This window comes from Dendropsophus ebraccatus, chromosome 11, assembly GCF_027789765.1.
Source record: "Dendropsophus ebraccatus isolate aDenEbr1 chromosome 11, aDenEbr1.pat, whole genome shotgun sequence".
NCBI lineage: Eukaryota > Metazoa > Chordata > Amphibia > Anura > Hylidae > Dendropsophus > Dendropsophus ebraccatus.
In genome coordinates, this window is record NC_091464.1 from 61,350,765 (window position 1) to 61,366,185 (window position 15,421).

Consider the following 15,421-nt stretch of genomic DNA (forward strand, 5'->3'; position numbering starts at 1 on the left):
AAGGGTCTAAATCAGATGGATCACTGCCTCACAAAATTACCTTTAGGCCTCTATCCCACTAACTACTCTAAAGGCTCTAAATCATATAGATCACTTCCTCACAAAATTACCTGTAAGCCTCTATCCCCCTAACTACTGTAATGGTTCTAAGGCAGATGGGGATGGTAAGTAGACACCGTGTACATCACCAGTCAATATTTAATGCTCACTTCATGTAGATGAGTATATTAACAGTTTATTATCCCGGAAGATTACTATTCTGGGTGTAGGCTATGAATCAGATGACTGTAGTGCCTGTATGCACAGTATAAGCTCCACACACTGGTCCTCTGTCTGCTAATCTTAGAAATATTTCTGTCAGATGATTGGACTTAGTAAGTTCCAGAGTCTTTTTATGAGAATATTCCTGGGAGCGGTGGCCTCGGCCTAAGATAAGTATACTGGGAGCCCAGATCTTCTCAGTCAAAGTGGTAAGATGTCTGTTCGGGGGCATAGAGTCCACTATGGGAAATATACTGCAGATACCGTGTTTGCCTGGTTGGATTCAGAGGAACATGCTGGGGGACTAGGCTCCAACTAGATAAGGGAGACCCACACAGAACATGAGGGCTGACAGCACAGTCTCTTGGAAGCTCACAGTACATTGAGTTGCTTGTTATTTATACTAAGAGCGGCACAATGGCTTTGTATAACTGATGGCGGGTCTAAAATACTCCTGTCCAATCTTGCGTTACCTAATACCAATTCAGCCCTATGACTTTAGTTCATTTATGGCCTGTGCCTACTTCTGGTGACAGGTTGTGTGGTCGGGGATGTAACTTGTAGGATAGCCTCTTGCTATGCACAGACAACATTGTATTATTTGGATTGCCCATCCTGTGTACGCTTCCCGTGTGCTATACTGACTTAAAGGGAACCTGTCACCCCCCGTACCGGGGTGACAGGCTCCCGACCCCCCGTTAGAGACCCCTATACTTACCTCATCCCGCCGGGTCCCGCTTCTGGATTCGGTCGGGTCCCGGAGATCTCAGCCGCTGCAGCCCGGCGCGCGCGCTGAGAGATGAGTCCAACACCCATAGAGAATGACAGGAGAGTCCAGCGCTCCGTCATTCTCTATGAGCGTTGGACTCATCTGTCAGCGCGCGCACCGGGCTGCAGCGGCTGAGATCTCCGGGACCCGACCGAATCCAGAAGCGGGACCCGGCGGGATGAGGTAAGTATAGGGGTCTCTAACGGGGGGTCGGGAGCCTGTCACCCCGGCACGGGGGGTGACAGGTTCCCTTTAATAATATAAAAAATATAGAGGAAATGGAAAACGGTAATTTTGCCATTATTGGGGTTTGTTTTTCATGGCATTTATTCTGCAGTAAAAAAAAAAACTTAATAGTCGCATGGTAGTTTTACACTGGGAAAATATGATGATTCTAGTTTTTGTTTTTATTATTCAGAATTTTTTTCCGTGGGAATAGGGGTATTTTAATTTTTTTATAGCTTTTATTTAGTTTTTTTTTTTTTTATTATTTCCCCCTCACACTGCTGAGGGAAAGCACCTATTTGATCACTTGTACAGTACATAGCAATGCTAATGTACAATCATGCCACCCTGCTTTTGTATTATTGGGCTGTGCTAATGGAAACCTTCTGGTTGCATTGTAGGGGGATGTGGGTTACAGTTGGGTCTACGGTGAATTTCCTCTCTTTAACCACCTAGATGCCATGGTCATTATTGACTGCACCATTTAAAGTGTCACTGTCGTGAATTTTTTTTTTGCAGAAATCAATAGTCCAGGCGATTTTAAGAAACTTTGTAATTAGGTTTATTATCCGAAAAATGCATTTTTATCATGAAAAAGCAGTTTGAAGCTCTCCCCCCTGTCTTCATTGTTCTCCTATGGAGAGAGCTAAAGAAAAGACCAAAACAGGACAACAAAGAGTTAATCTACAAATCCCTCACGGGATATCTCCTGTGACATTCACCAGTGACCTGTCTGAGCTCAGATTACAGCTGTCACCCAGCTCCGTGCATGTAATCCTCTGTTATCTGCTTTCTGCTGCCGGCTAACTCCCTCCTTCCTCCTCCCCCCTCCCCTCTCCCTAGAGCAGACAGGGGACGTCTCCTGCAACAAGTCACAATTTTCAGATTTTTCAGAGTGGATGAAAAAGAGGAAGGAGGGGGGGGACCTGGGAAAAGGCTTTTTACATGCAGATAATGGCAGATTTGGCTAATAAACCCAATTACAAAGTTTCTTAAAATCGCCTGGACTATTGATTTCTCCAAAAAAAAAAAAATACGACAGTGACTCTTTAAGGAGCTGTCATCTTCAGACCCATATTACACATCCGGCACCTGCCGTTTCAGAGCCCGCTGCTTTTTCCCCAGTATTCAACCAATATTTCTTAAAGAGTCACTGCCGTTAAATTTTTTTTTTTGCAGAAATCAATATTCCCGGCGATTTTAAGAAACTTTGTAATTGGGTTTATTCGCCAAATCTGCCATTATCTGCATGTAAATAGCCTTTTCCCAGGTCCTCCCCTCCTCTCCTTTCTGTCATCCACTGCTCAGAATCAGGAAATCTCGACAGTTTTTTCATCAGTCGGATCTGTCTGGTCTATGAAGAGGAAGGGGGGATGGGGAAGGAGCGAGATTAGTTGGCAGCAGAGAGCCGAGAACAAAGGATAACACAGCAGGGGAGCTACTCACAGTGCTATTCAGAGGTCAGAGAGGTCAGTGGTGACTGCAGAGGAGAGAGCCCGTGATGTGAATGTAAATTAACTCTTTGTTGTCCTGTTTTGCTGCCTCTACTTTCTCTCTCCATAGGAAAACCATAAAGACAGAGGGAGAGCTTCAAACTGCTTTTTCATGATAAAAATTCATTTTTCGACTAATAAACCCAATTACAAAGTTTCTTAAAATCGCCTGTACTATTGATTTCTGACACTTTAAGGGTTAAAATACTGGTTGCTCTGGGAAACAGACTGACTTGGCCCACCCCTTTGTCCAACTTGTGTACTAACCACTTAGCTCTAACTTTTTTGGTTCTTAAATGCATTTTAAAATGTTTTGTAGTCTAAATGTTTCTTTTTCGGTTGTTGTTGCTGCTGCTATTGTTGCTGCTGCTGTTGTTCTTGTTGTATTATCCCCTTTTTATTATTGTGTTATAGCCGTGCATTTAACAGAGTCTTTGAAGAATAAAGAAAAAGCATTACAAGAAGAAGCCTCAGTTGAGACAAAATCCACTCCGCAACCAAACGTGTCCGGTTCTGAGAAGAACCGTAAAGAAGAGATGGGAGGAGCCGAGAGCACTGAGATGATTAGTAGCCAAATAACTGGTGGCTCTGATCCCAGACATAAGGAGGAAACAGGTGGAGAACATCTACATCTCCACCTGTCTAGCTGCCACGAGTGTCTTGAGCTGGAGAACTGTACCATCGAGTCGGTAAAGTTTGCATCTGCTGAAAACATTCCGGACCTCCCAGAGGATTTCAACAGCTTGGAGGACAGTTATGATAGTAGTTTTCCTAAAGAGACATCAACTCTTAACAAATCTGGAAAGCCACCAAATGTTCTTATATATAGCGGCTCCACATCCCCAGATCGGCTGCAGCAAGTCAGAGATCTTCTTTTTCAATGCTTTGATCCATGTAGATATGTAGTCTACCCCCTCCTGGAGGAACAAGTCCTCAGGACTCCATGGATGGATAACTGCTTGTTATTGGTGGTGGTGGCCGAAGAGCCAATACCATCCTCGGTCCACAACCTGTTTACTTCTTACATGGGCAATGGTGGGAAGATCCTGGGACTCTCCTCCTCATTTACATTTGGGAACTTGAGTTTACAGAGGAGGTCTGAACTACAGGAGTCCGTACAAGCTTTCGTCTTTGACAGGCCTGATGGCAACCAAATAAATTTTAAGGGGATTGCCAATGGCTATGTGTATGAGATGCACGACGATGATCAGGTGGATGGATGGGGCTTAATGAATGACAGTCAAGATGTCATAATGGTCCACCAAACCTATGGAGATTGTGGTGGAGAAGCTGTTCTTTGTCAAGTAAGTGTTTTTTCACATGTGTTAGGTTCCAGAGCTACAATCACTATTCTGCTGGTGGGGTCACTGTGTACATACATTATATTACATCAGTTTTCCTGTACTGATGCCGAGTTTCATCCTGTATTATAATCCAGAGCTGCACTCACTATTCTGCTGGTGGGGTCACTGTGTACATACATTACTTATCCTATACTGATCCTGAGTTACATCCTGTATTATACTGCAGAGCTGCACCCACTATTCTGCTGGTGGGGTCACTGTGTACATACATTACATTACTTATCCTGTACTGATCCTGAGTTAATCCTGTATTAGGCTATGTTCACACAACGTATGAGACCGGCCGTTCCGTGACCCCAGCCGGGTCACGCAACGGCCGGTCTCTGCCCAGGTCCTCCCTAAGTACCTATCATCCCTAAGTACCGGATCATCCCTGAGTACCTAAGTACCGGCCGGATGATCTTTCCGGTCGCAGAGCTCTGATGCGGGCGCATCAGCATGCGCCCACATCAGAGCTTCCCATAGCACACAGTGAAGCGAGCGCCCGGAGCCGCTCGCTTCACTGTGTGAACTGACAGGGTTTTCTACGGCCTCAATTCAATGAATTGCGTACGCAGAAAACTGACATGTCAGTTATTTGCAACGCCGCTGCACGGATCCCAGCCGGAGCCTATACTATGTGTATAGGCTTCGGCTGGGATCCCATAAAGAAACAGCCAATGTTCACAGGCGCATAAAGTACGGCCGTTGTTGCCATCAGCAACAATGGCCGTACTTATACGAAGTGTGAACATAGCCTTATACTATGATAGTATGATAATTCACATGTTATTTTGTCCACAGGTGAGGCTGGAGATGGCTCCGCAGGGACATATGGATCATGATAAGGAGACCTTTGACTCTCTCAAACTGAGTAACCCCCAGAGGCACGATGTGCTGACACAGATCCTCATCAGTCTGGGTCTGGATTGTGAAACCCGCTCTGTCCCGTCTCTGACACCTGTCTACCTGTTAAGTGCCCGAGAGGTGAGTGACCGTCGGTGACCTCTTATATGCTTTATCTTTTTTGGTACAAAGATATAATGCAGAGGTTCCATCTAGTGGGGCAGTTTTCCTGAATGGCTTCAGAACCTCTTCAAAGGGCTAGATTATCAGGAAGTAGGGGACACACAGAAGAAAATCTGACTCTAGGATCAGACTACATAGTGTAAGCTTGTTGTCTGTTACCATAGGGACACATATGTCTGCTTTGATTTTGTACACATGAAATTATAGGAATTGATTTATAAAGACTGTGTGAATTTACTTCATCTTTATTTGAAATGAATTAGGGCAATTTAGGATATTGTTAAAATATTTGGTACAATAACGTTGCTGTGGCTGGAGTTGAATATTTTTCACAGAAAACTGCAAGCAGGGGTAGTCAAAGAGGTTTCACTGTGTGTATAAATGTACATTTACCTGCTCTATATGTGTGGTTATACAGTCACCCAAAAAAGTAAGAAGGAATTGTGCATTGTAATTCTCCAACTCTCCACTTGGTGTCACTGTTGATGCACATTTAGTGTTGCATACTTAAAAGCAATAACATTTTATTGTTGGCTACTATTAGTATAGTAAATAGCTATTATAATGTTATTATACAATCCTATGTGCTATCTGACAGGCAAAAGTAAATTTTGTATTGGTCTATCTATCTAATATTAAAATGATGACAGGTAATATTAAATAATGTATTGAGGTTTGTTCCTTGGTAATATATAGGAGAGAGAGAGGAGCACTTCATAAGTCACCATTCATTACTCTAGGGGTATTAAAGGAGCGGAGTACAATAGATCCAAAAATTACTCTACTTGTGTTCACAGACAATCTAGTATTGTTCTGTTCCTGACATAGCCGTCCTATAGATGTATTGCCTTAAAGGGATGTTCCTATCCTATATCACTGAGATGCAATTCTGCTGCACAGTAGCGCTGCTGGTATATGATGGGGGCTGCAGTAAAACCCCATTTAGGTGCATTAAGCTATAATACAAGTTATTCTGATCGTGGTTGTTCTGATCGTGGTTGTATCTCTTTAAAGGAATTTTCTAGGATAAGAAAAACATAGTTCCTTTCTTGTACAAACAGCACCACTCTCATACTCAGGTTGGGTGTGCTATTACAATGCAACTAAAGTGCAATACCATGGAGGGGAGGACAGGTATGGCACTGTTTCTGGAAGAAAGCAGCCATGTTTTTATAATGTTCGAAAATTTCTTTAAATTAGTGCAAAGTGCTGGACTACTGTACCCTCTTTTGGTCGTGCATTGAATGTCTCCTCACATCTGCATAGCAACACTATCTTTTCCCATCAAAAATAAAAGAAATGGGATCTTCGGATGCAGATGTGAACGGACCCCGAGTCCTAGGAGCGTGCAGGAATGTTCTGTCACTAAGAGGCCATGAAACCATAGATTAACGTTTGTCTTGTTTAAATTCTACGGAAGGGAAATTTATTGTGTATCGAATCATCTGAGAAAGTTTTTCTCTTCCACTTCGGCCTATTCCCCGTCCACTTGTAACGTTACCTTTCCTGGCTACCAACAATGTTATAAAATGGCATCATTGTTAAGAAAGCCGAAACCTAAAGAGACTCGTAACAGTTCCGCATGAAAAGTGAACCCGTAAAAAACAGGACGGGCAAGAACCTAATACACCGCTAGTGATCGGCAGTCTTAGCGAGGAAAACAATTGGCCTGAATGAGTCTTTAAAAAACCTGGGAACAGATGGCTGGACAGCACAAGAGAGCTAAGGAAAACCAGTGCCCCCCCTCACCCCGAGAGGTAACCATGAGGAAGAACATGGAAGGATACAACGCAAAGTCACAACCTCGTAATGGGAATAGTTGGGTCTCACCAGCAGATATATAAGATCATCATGGTGTAACCCCAGCAAAAAAACACACTGAGCTTTCACATCTGCCGGGGGACCCATATATCATTGCACACTCGCAAAACCAGCGAGGACGTGATCTTTTTCATCTACCTAATTGACACAGTCTATTACTTCTCTCCCCATTTGAGATACCAGGTTGTAAATGGGTGAAAAGTTTTCTTGGGTTTGGTGGACGCCATAGAAGGAAAAAAGACAAAAGTCCTTTATGCCTGGGCGTCGTAAGGAGGCGAGCGGCCCATTAACACGTCCCGCTATTGTTTACACAGATGTCAGCCTGAAAAAAAGTAATGAGAATATTAAAGAGGAAAAAATGGAGAAAAGTCGGGGATATGTTGTCACCTCTGTGACCGGGGAGAGCAGTGGGAATCTGCTCGGAACGCATGAGGTCGTCTTGACTCGGCGGATCGGAGGATTTGGCTTCCAGGTAGAGCCAAGGTTTAGCTTTAATTGGACGTTTTGTGTTCAATTCTTAGCACTGGATTTATTCTGCTCTTAAGAGGAAATCCATCTGGTTTTTAGCTCTTTAAGTGACTTGTAATGTCGTAGAAGGATAGGACTTACACACTTAAAGGAACATTCCAAGAGTAATACACTGTGTTTTTACTAGTGCTGTGTCAGGGTGGGTATGGGAGAATGACACAAGGATTCATACGATGCCAAAGACTCCCTGTTATGCCCCCCTCTGTTACACCAAGTATGGAGTCTAAGGGGTGGAGCATGACACAGGGATTCTGGACACTTCCTGGTAAGAGACTGGACTTGGGACTTAAGACAGGATGTGGCAGGCTGACTTAGTATCTAGGGTCTATTCACACGTCAGTATATTATTTTGAATCCGTAAGCAATCCGCAAATTTTAATCTGTATTGCATCCGTATCGTATCCGTATTGCATCCGTAAAAAAATACGGACCCCATAGAGTTGTATTGGGTGTGTCAGTTACTGTCCGTACTAGGGCCTGTCCTTTTTTTTTTGCGGAACGGATTGCAGCCCAGTACACAACACAAATGTGTGTATGAGTCCATTGATATACATTGGTCCTATTTTTCTGCGGATCCGCAATTGCGGACAGGAACAGGATGTGTGAATAGGGCGTAAGCAGGCCTGCTACGTGATGTCTCAAGACAAGGAAGCGGCTGGCCATCGGGGGACCGGAGCAGCAGAATGCGGGCGGTAGAGTTGGAGCCAGGCAGGTAAGTGGATGTTATTTTTATTTATTTTTTTTACAAGCCCCATCCCTCTATGACACAGCTCTGTTATAATCAATGCATGGGAATCGGTCCGCCGTTCAAAAAAAGGACCGCAGCGCCAGTCTATTGATATTATAATATGAAAGCAACGTACCTGCTGGTATATTTGCTTTAAGGCGCACCTATAGCAATCTTTGCTAAGGCAAGAAGTCGTCATCATGGCGGTCTGGGCCAGATGTAGATGTCTGTACGGTAATCAATATATACAGTCTGCAGAGCCTGTGTGGCACTTATTAGGATGCGTCTCTGCAGTTGTAAACATTTGTTACCTGGTTGGGGGGCCCGTCCAGGGCTAAACTCCTATCTACACCTGATTTTCAGAGGTCAGGCCCCAACAGTCACAGCGATATTTCATCACTTTATTGGATGGTAAGAACCCTTGTAAATGTAGCTTCATATTGTCTGTTAGATACACACTTTGCATAAGCTGTATCATAGTATAATGAAAAAATTTGCCATTTATAGTAAACTGTGATTCAGTTTGTCGCCATCTTCAAGATCTCTTCTTGCTTTCAGTGAACAGAAGACTGTGTCCTTATGGACAAAATGTCACTACTCCAGTCCAAGACAGTCATTGAGTTTAAAGGGACGTCTCCTCTAATCTCCTGTCTGTTGTCTGTAATGGTCGTGCCTGGTTGTAAATAATGTTTTATAGGATGTCCCCATATAATGAGAGGTGCCCCAGCTGTAATGAGTCCATTGCCATATGCCGTGTGTTTGGGATGGGATATACGTCTATATTTTGGTGTTGAAAGGGGCAGCTGGGACACAAGAGCAAACACTCAGAGGATTCCGGCTAACACAAAAGGCTTGTAAAGTTGTCAGGTTTCGGCTTCTTGACTTTGCCTTTGTGTTTGGATAACCCTGGGAATCCTGGCTGTAGGATACATAGCAAATCTCTGCAGGTCTAATCCCAGCAGAATTAACATGTGTGTGCACAAGAGCAGCGCTCAAACCAGATGTCAGGAGTTCAGTGCTGCGTGCTGCTCTATGTCATCCATGAGACCAGAGAGAAGGGGTATAGAAACAATGGGAAGGAGAATGCCAAGTATTTGATAATTCTAGAGAATCTGTCACCAGGCCTGACCCCTCTATTAGGCTCTGAAGTCTCACGGAAGGTGCTTAATTTCCTAGTAGTGGGTCAGTAAAAAAGCATGCATAACAGATGGTTCTGAGAGACTGAATGGATCAGCTCCCCAAATGCCTGTTTAATGTGCCAATCAGTCCGCTTAGTAGGCAGAATTTACTCCTGAAATAGATTTTGTTTTCTTTGTATTTATCCATATTGCACTGAATTAAATTCATTTACTTAAAGGAATTTTTCAGCAATTTCTTTTTAATCTTTAAGGGAATCTGTCAGTACCCGGACCAGTCATGAACGGAAAAAAGCCAGCTTACCCCATCCACCGAGCTTCACAGCACGGGCTCACACTCCAACAGGTGTCCTGAGTAGATGCGGAAAAGAAACGAGTCCAGCTCCCGGCAAGGTGGAATCAAGTGCGTTATTTATTGTATCTCCGTCACCGTACACACATGCGGCATGCCCCCAACTGAAGCCTACGCGTTTCGGCTGCTACACCGCAGCCTTAATCATGGCCATGATTAAGGCTGCGGTGTAGCAGCCGAAACGCGTAGGCTTCAGTTGGGGGCATGCCGCATGTGTGTACGGTGACGGAGATACAATAAATAACGCACTTGATTCCACCTTGCCGGGAGCTGGACTCGTTTCTTTTCCGCAAGTACCCGGACCAGAACCAGGGTGCTGACAGTGTACTATAGGTGTGTGTCCCCTTGTGTGCATGGTCCCTGTTTAGAAAGCCTCCATGCAGTAGATTTTTAACAAATGCCCTCTAACCAAGTGTCAAAGAGGAGTAGTGGCATGGCTTGTGCCGCACTTCGGCACCCCTCACCGCTACTTCCTCCTTCCCATATTCATGCATATTTATATGCCTACCTCCTGCTCTCAGTTGCTGTCATGTAGTTGCATGCACACGCTGATGCTGGCCATGACAATTCCCCCTGGGGGTGCGCTCCTGGTAACACCGTTCGGCCATGCGCTGAAGAGCGGTGCACGCACGCTGAGGGCCTGAAGCCAGTGCCCTCAGTTGGAACATTCAATGTACGTGCGCCGTTCTTCTGCAGTAAGGCACATGTGCGAACGGCATTACCAGGAGCGCGCCCCCAGAGGGAATTATCGTTGCAGGTATGAACTGGAAAGTCGAAGCACGGCCCTTGCCAGCAATGACGCATGTGTGCAACTACATGATGGCAACGGCAAGCAGGAGGCAGGCTAATAGGTAAATATGCGTGTATACGAGGAGGAGTAAATAGTGGTGAAGTGTGCCAAAGTGCGGCACAAGCCATGCCACTACTCCTCTTTGACACTTGGTTAGAGTGTGTTTGTTAAAAATCTACTGCGCAGACGGTTTCTAAACAGAAACCATGCCCACAAGGGGAAACACACCTATACTACACTGTCAGCACCTTGGGCCAGCCCATAAGGGCTCCTAATGGGCCCTTATAGTTAAATACAGACAGAGCAAGCAGCCATTGGCTCTCTGCTCTGCTAGTCCCTTTTGTAGCTGTAGCCTCTGGCCACAAGAGATTTTATTTTTTGGCCACATCACCGAATGTGTGTGTGTGTGTGTGTGTGTGTGTATATATATATATATATATATATATATATATATATATATATATATATATATATATATATATACACTCACCGGCCACTTTATTAGGTACACCATGCTAGTAACGGGTGGTCTTCTGCTGCTGTAGCCCATCTGCCTCAAAGTTGGACGTACTGTGCGTTCAGAGATGCTCTTCTGTCTACCTTGGTTGTAACGGTTGGCTATTTGAGTCACTGTTGCCTTTCTATCAGCTCGAACCAGTCTGCCCATTCTCCTCTTACCTCTGGCATCAACAAGGCATTTCCGCCCACAGAACTGCCGCTCACTGGATGTTTTTTCATTTTCGGACCATTCTCTGTAAACCCTAGAGATGGTTGTGCGTGAAAATCCCAGTAGATCAGCAGTTTCTGAAATACTCAGACCAGCCCTTCTGGCACCAACAACCATGCCACGTTCAAAGGCCCTCAAATCACCTTTCTTCCCCATACTGATGCTCGGTTTGAACTGCAGGAGATTGTCTTGACCATGTCTACATGCCTAAATGCACTGAGTTGCCGCCATGTGATTGGCTGATTAGAAATTAAGTGGTAACGTGCAGTTGGACAGGTGTACCTAATAAAGTGGCCGGTGAGTGTGTATATATATATATATATATATATATATATATAATATATATATATATATATATATATGCAATGCTTTGTGTTGTGCAAAGGGGAAGGGGGGGCCCCATGAATCCTAGCTATGCCCCTGCTCTCACTGCTCCGATCCTAGTTTTTACTCCTCATGTCTCTTGAGGCTCTACAGTGAAGCAGATGACAGGAACAGGCTGTGGTTGGTAAGAGGGGTGATAGCATGAAGAAAAGCTCTGGCATCCATCTCCTGGTGCAACCAGGAGCAGATGATAAAGGGATATTCTCACTGCAAGAATATACTGTCAGTTTTTTTGATTACTGGGGGTTGGGTCTATCTTCTGGAACCCCCATCAGTTCTGTAAATGAAGAAAACACAGTGCTACTGTAGCCCCCTATCCTTTCAACTTTTTTCCATCTGCACAATAGCTTGGATCCTTACTAACTGTGCATAGTTTTATTCAAGTAAATGGGGCTGCTGCAGTTCCCCTCACCACCTGATGGCCGGGAGTGGTGCTGTGGAGGTGTCAAAACTCCTGAAGTGGATGGAGATGGGGAGACTGTATTAAATTCTCATGTTGGTCCCAGAGATCAGATCATATGTCATAGTAATTTAGCATCACTTTATAAGATACATGTAAAACAAAGAAACAAACATTTAGAAACAGGAGAATATGTGATATTATAAGTTACTGTACAGTATAGGAATCAGCATGTGGAGTATTATGCATAGTAAGTGCATAAACCTGACAGCACAGCAGTGGATAGAGGATGGAGCTGCAGATCCCCATAATGCAGTAGCGTAGTCCAACAGGCTAGAATAGAGAAGCAGGGCTGCTGTCAGAGGTCTGTGTGGTCACATGACAGCAATGAGGAAAGGAGTGTGTGTTCAGCATGGACCAATCAGGAAGTCAGAATCACAGAGCTGTGCAGGAGGACAGTGACAGAAACTTTATACAGCATTGTGAATGGAGTGTGAGTTCAGGCATATAGCAGCAGTGTGTATACCTAAATGTAAGTGCAGGCACAGTATAGCAGCAGTGTGTATAGCTTAGTGTAAGTGCAGGCACATTATAGCAGGAATGGAAAGGATGGGAAACACAAGGGGTGACAGAGACTACAGGAAGCATGAATGAATGAGTAGGACATATGTTAGCACAGTATAGCAGCACTCTTTGTCCTGGGAGAGAGGGGTTACAGCTATGGAGAGATTACCTCCACAGTCCTGTCCCCTGATGCAAGCCCCAGCCTGAAGTGGATCTGAAGATGAAAGAGACTTTTTGGGTCATAGTACAGTGCTGTAGACCCCGCTATGCAGACCATGCCCGTCCCCCACTCCCACCCAGTACAGGGTGTTTTTAAACCAAAGCAATGCTCTTACACCAAGTTACAATTTTGAAAAACTGTGAGCTCTTCTTACAAAACGCTCTTAATCCAAGTTACTCTTAAACCAAGGTACCACTGTGTGTGTGTGTGTGTGTGTATATATATATATATATATATATATATATATATATATATATGTTAGCATCACCGCATTTACCAATCACTTACGGATTCATTTGTGGATTGATTACTAATATATAACTATCTGGTATTGGTGGTGCACAAGTGGATCACTGCTATGACTGCACAGCGCCGCTCATTTAGCGTGCACGGTTCCTGAGTAAATATACATGCTCGCCCTGCAGACCTGAAAGTGTTTTTCTTGTATTATTTGGCTGTTTCCTTATGCAGCGGGTGTATCAATTCAATATGCAGGCCTATGTGCACGCAGATAGAGTTCAGCTCTTGACCTGAGTGTTTTCCTACAATAAACACAGTGGTGATGAGGGGAGCAGTTCCCCAGATTGCTTCCAGATCGGCTTATTTTGCCAGTAACCGGTAACATGAACAGTCCAACGTTCCATGAATCATTAACCATGAGTGTCCTCATGTAATAGGGATCCCCATGAAAGTGTCCTCAAAAATGTCTCTGTGTACTAGTGATCCCAGCTAGGGTCCCACCTCTTCATGCATGCATCACCAGTATGCCCTGTTAGCCAACCCATGTTTAACCCTTTAGAAAGCCTTGAAACATGACTAGGGATATTACTAAACCAAGGCCAAACATTTGGCAGATATCCCTAATCATGTTTCACAGCTTTATAATGGGTCAAACACTGCATTTTAGCATAACTACCTATAGATGGCACATGATGTGGGCGTGTTCAGCTTTGGGGGAGTATTGGAATGTAACTGCCAGCTGGATCTATTTAAAGAGGTACCACAGAGAAAAAATAAAATGGTGTCAGAAAATTATACAGATTTGTAAATGACTTATTTAGAAAAAAAATCTAGTCTCTTCTAGTACTTATCAGCTGCTGTATGTCCGGCAGGAAGTGGTGTATTCTTTCCAGTCTGACACAGTGCTCTCTTGTGCCACTTATATCCATGTCAGGAACTATTCAGAGCAGTAGGGATTTTCTATAGGGATTTGCTACTGCTCTGGACAGTTCCTGACATGGACAGAGGTGGCAGCATAGAGCACTGTGTCAGACTAGAAAGAATACTATACTTCCTATACAGCAGCTGATATGTACTGGAAGACTTTAGATTTTTTTAAATAGAAGTATTGTACAAATCTGTATAACCTTCTGACACCAGGCAATTTGAAACCATTTTTTTTATAAATCAGATATTTTTTATTGAAGTTTTTTGCTATAACAAAAAGTTAGTCCCCAAACCCCTGTCCATTCCCACCACCTACCTCCTCTCTCCCTTCCCTTGAAACCATTTTTTAACCCTTTAAAGCGACTCTGTACCCACAATCTGTCCCCCCCCAAAACGCTTGTACCTTCGATAGCTGCTTTTAATCCTAGATCTGTCCTGCGGTCCATTCGGCAGGTGATGCAGTTATTGTCCTAAAAAACAACTTTTAAACTTGCCCTGTGCCCAACGGCCGGGGCTTACAGTATCTGTGCCCTAACTTTGCACCACCCCTCCGTCTCTCCTCCCCACCCTCTTCACCATTAAGAATGCCCCTAGAACATTTTCTCCTGTCTGAACATTGCACAGGGGCCTTAATGATCCAGCCCATGTGCCGTGCTGACACAGCTGAGGAATAGAAGACAATTTGCCTGGGGCATTCCTATTGATAAGGGGGGCGGGGAGAAGGGACAGAGAGGTTGTGCCAGCCTAATGAATTCGCAATCTAGGCTACGGCTGTTTGACACAAGGCTGCCAGTTTAAAAGTTGTTTTTTAGGACAATAATTGCATCACCTGTCAAACGGACCCTAGGACAGAACTTTGATTAAAAGCAGCTATCCGAAGGTACAAGCGGTTGGGGGGGGGGGGGGGGTCAGATTGTGGGTACAGAGTCGCTTTAAGGAGAAATAGCACTTTCCAACAGTGTTTGCATTACATATATGTCATCCCTTTTCAAGGGGTTTACCAGGGGTTTTTCATGCCTATAAAAAGCATTGCTTGTATATTATGATTCACTGATATAGTTATCCTTTATCTAATAGCAGGGCAGGGAAATCAAATCCCTGGTTGTTACCACACTGCAACTGCATCATTTCTAGGAGTTAATAATACCCACAGGAGTATAGCAGTCACGTAGCCATCAACTTATCATTATTAAATTTTAAAAAAATGGGCAAAAACTATTTTTTTTTTCTATTTCACAATGTATAAACACAGCCTTAACTGCCTAAAGGGGAACTCCGAAGACAAAGTGGAAAAAATATATAATAACTTTGGTTGAGTGGCAGCAGTAATGGGTGATACGGCCCTCTGCTGTCACCAATGTGGCAGTCCTGCAGTTCCTGATCCCCTGTTCTGTTCCAGCACTGTGCAGAGCAGGGTCCTGTTTCCCCATACACCTTTCGCTCTGGTTCTAGAACAGTGAGCAGTGATGGCAATGGCGGACACGG

General features: G+C 44.2%; 1 protein-coding gene across 2 annotated transcripts in view; it reads left to right on the forward strand.

The window, feature by feature from the left end:
* Nucleotides 1-15,421, forward strand: part of HLCS (holocarboxylase synthetase) — a 123,853-nt gene that overhangs the window by 7,681 nt on the left and 100,751 nt on the right. For both annotated transcript variants that reach the window (XM_069944578.1, XM_069944579.1), the window contains exons 5-6: nt 3,163-4,052; nt 4,896-5,078. In XM_069944578.1, coding sequence (XP_069800679.1) covers nt 3,163-4,052; nt 4,896-5,078 — 1,073 coding nt within the window. The remainder of the gene's footprint in view (nt 1-3,162; nt 4,053-4,895; nt 5,079-15,421) is intronic.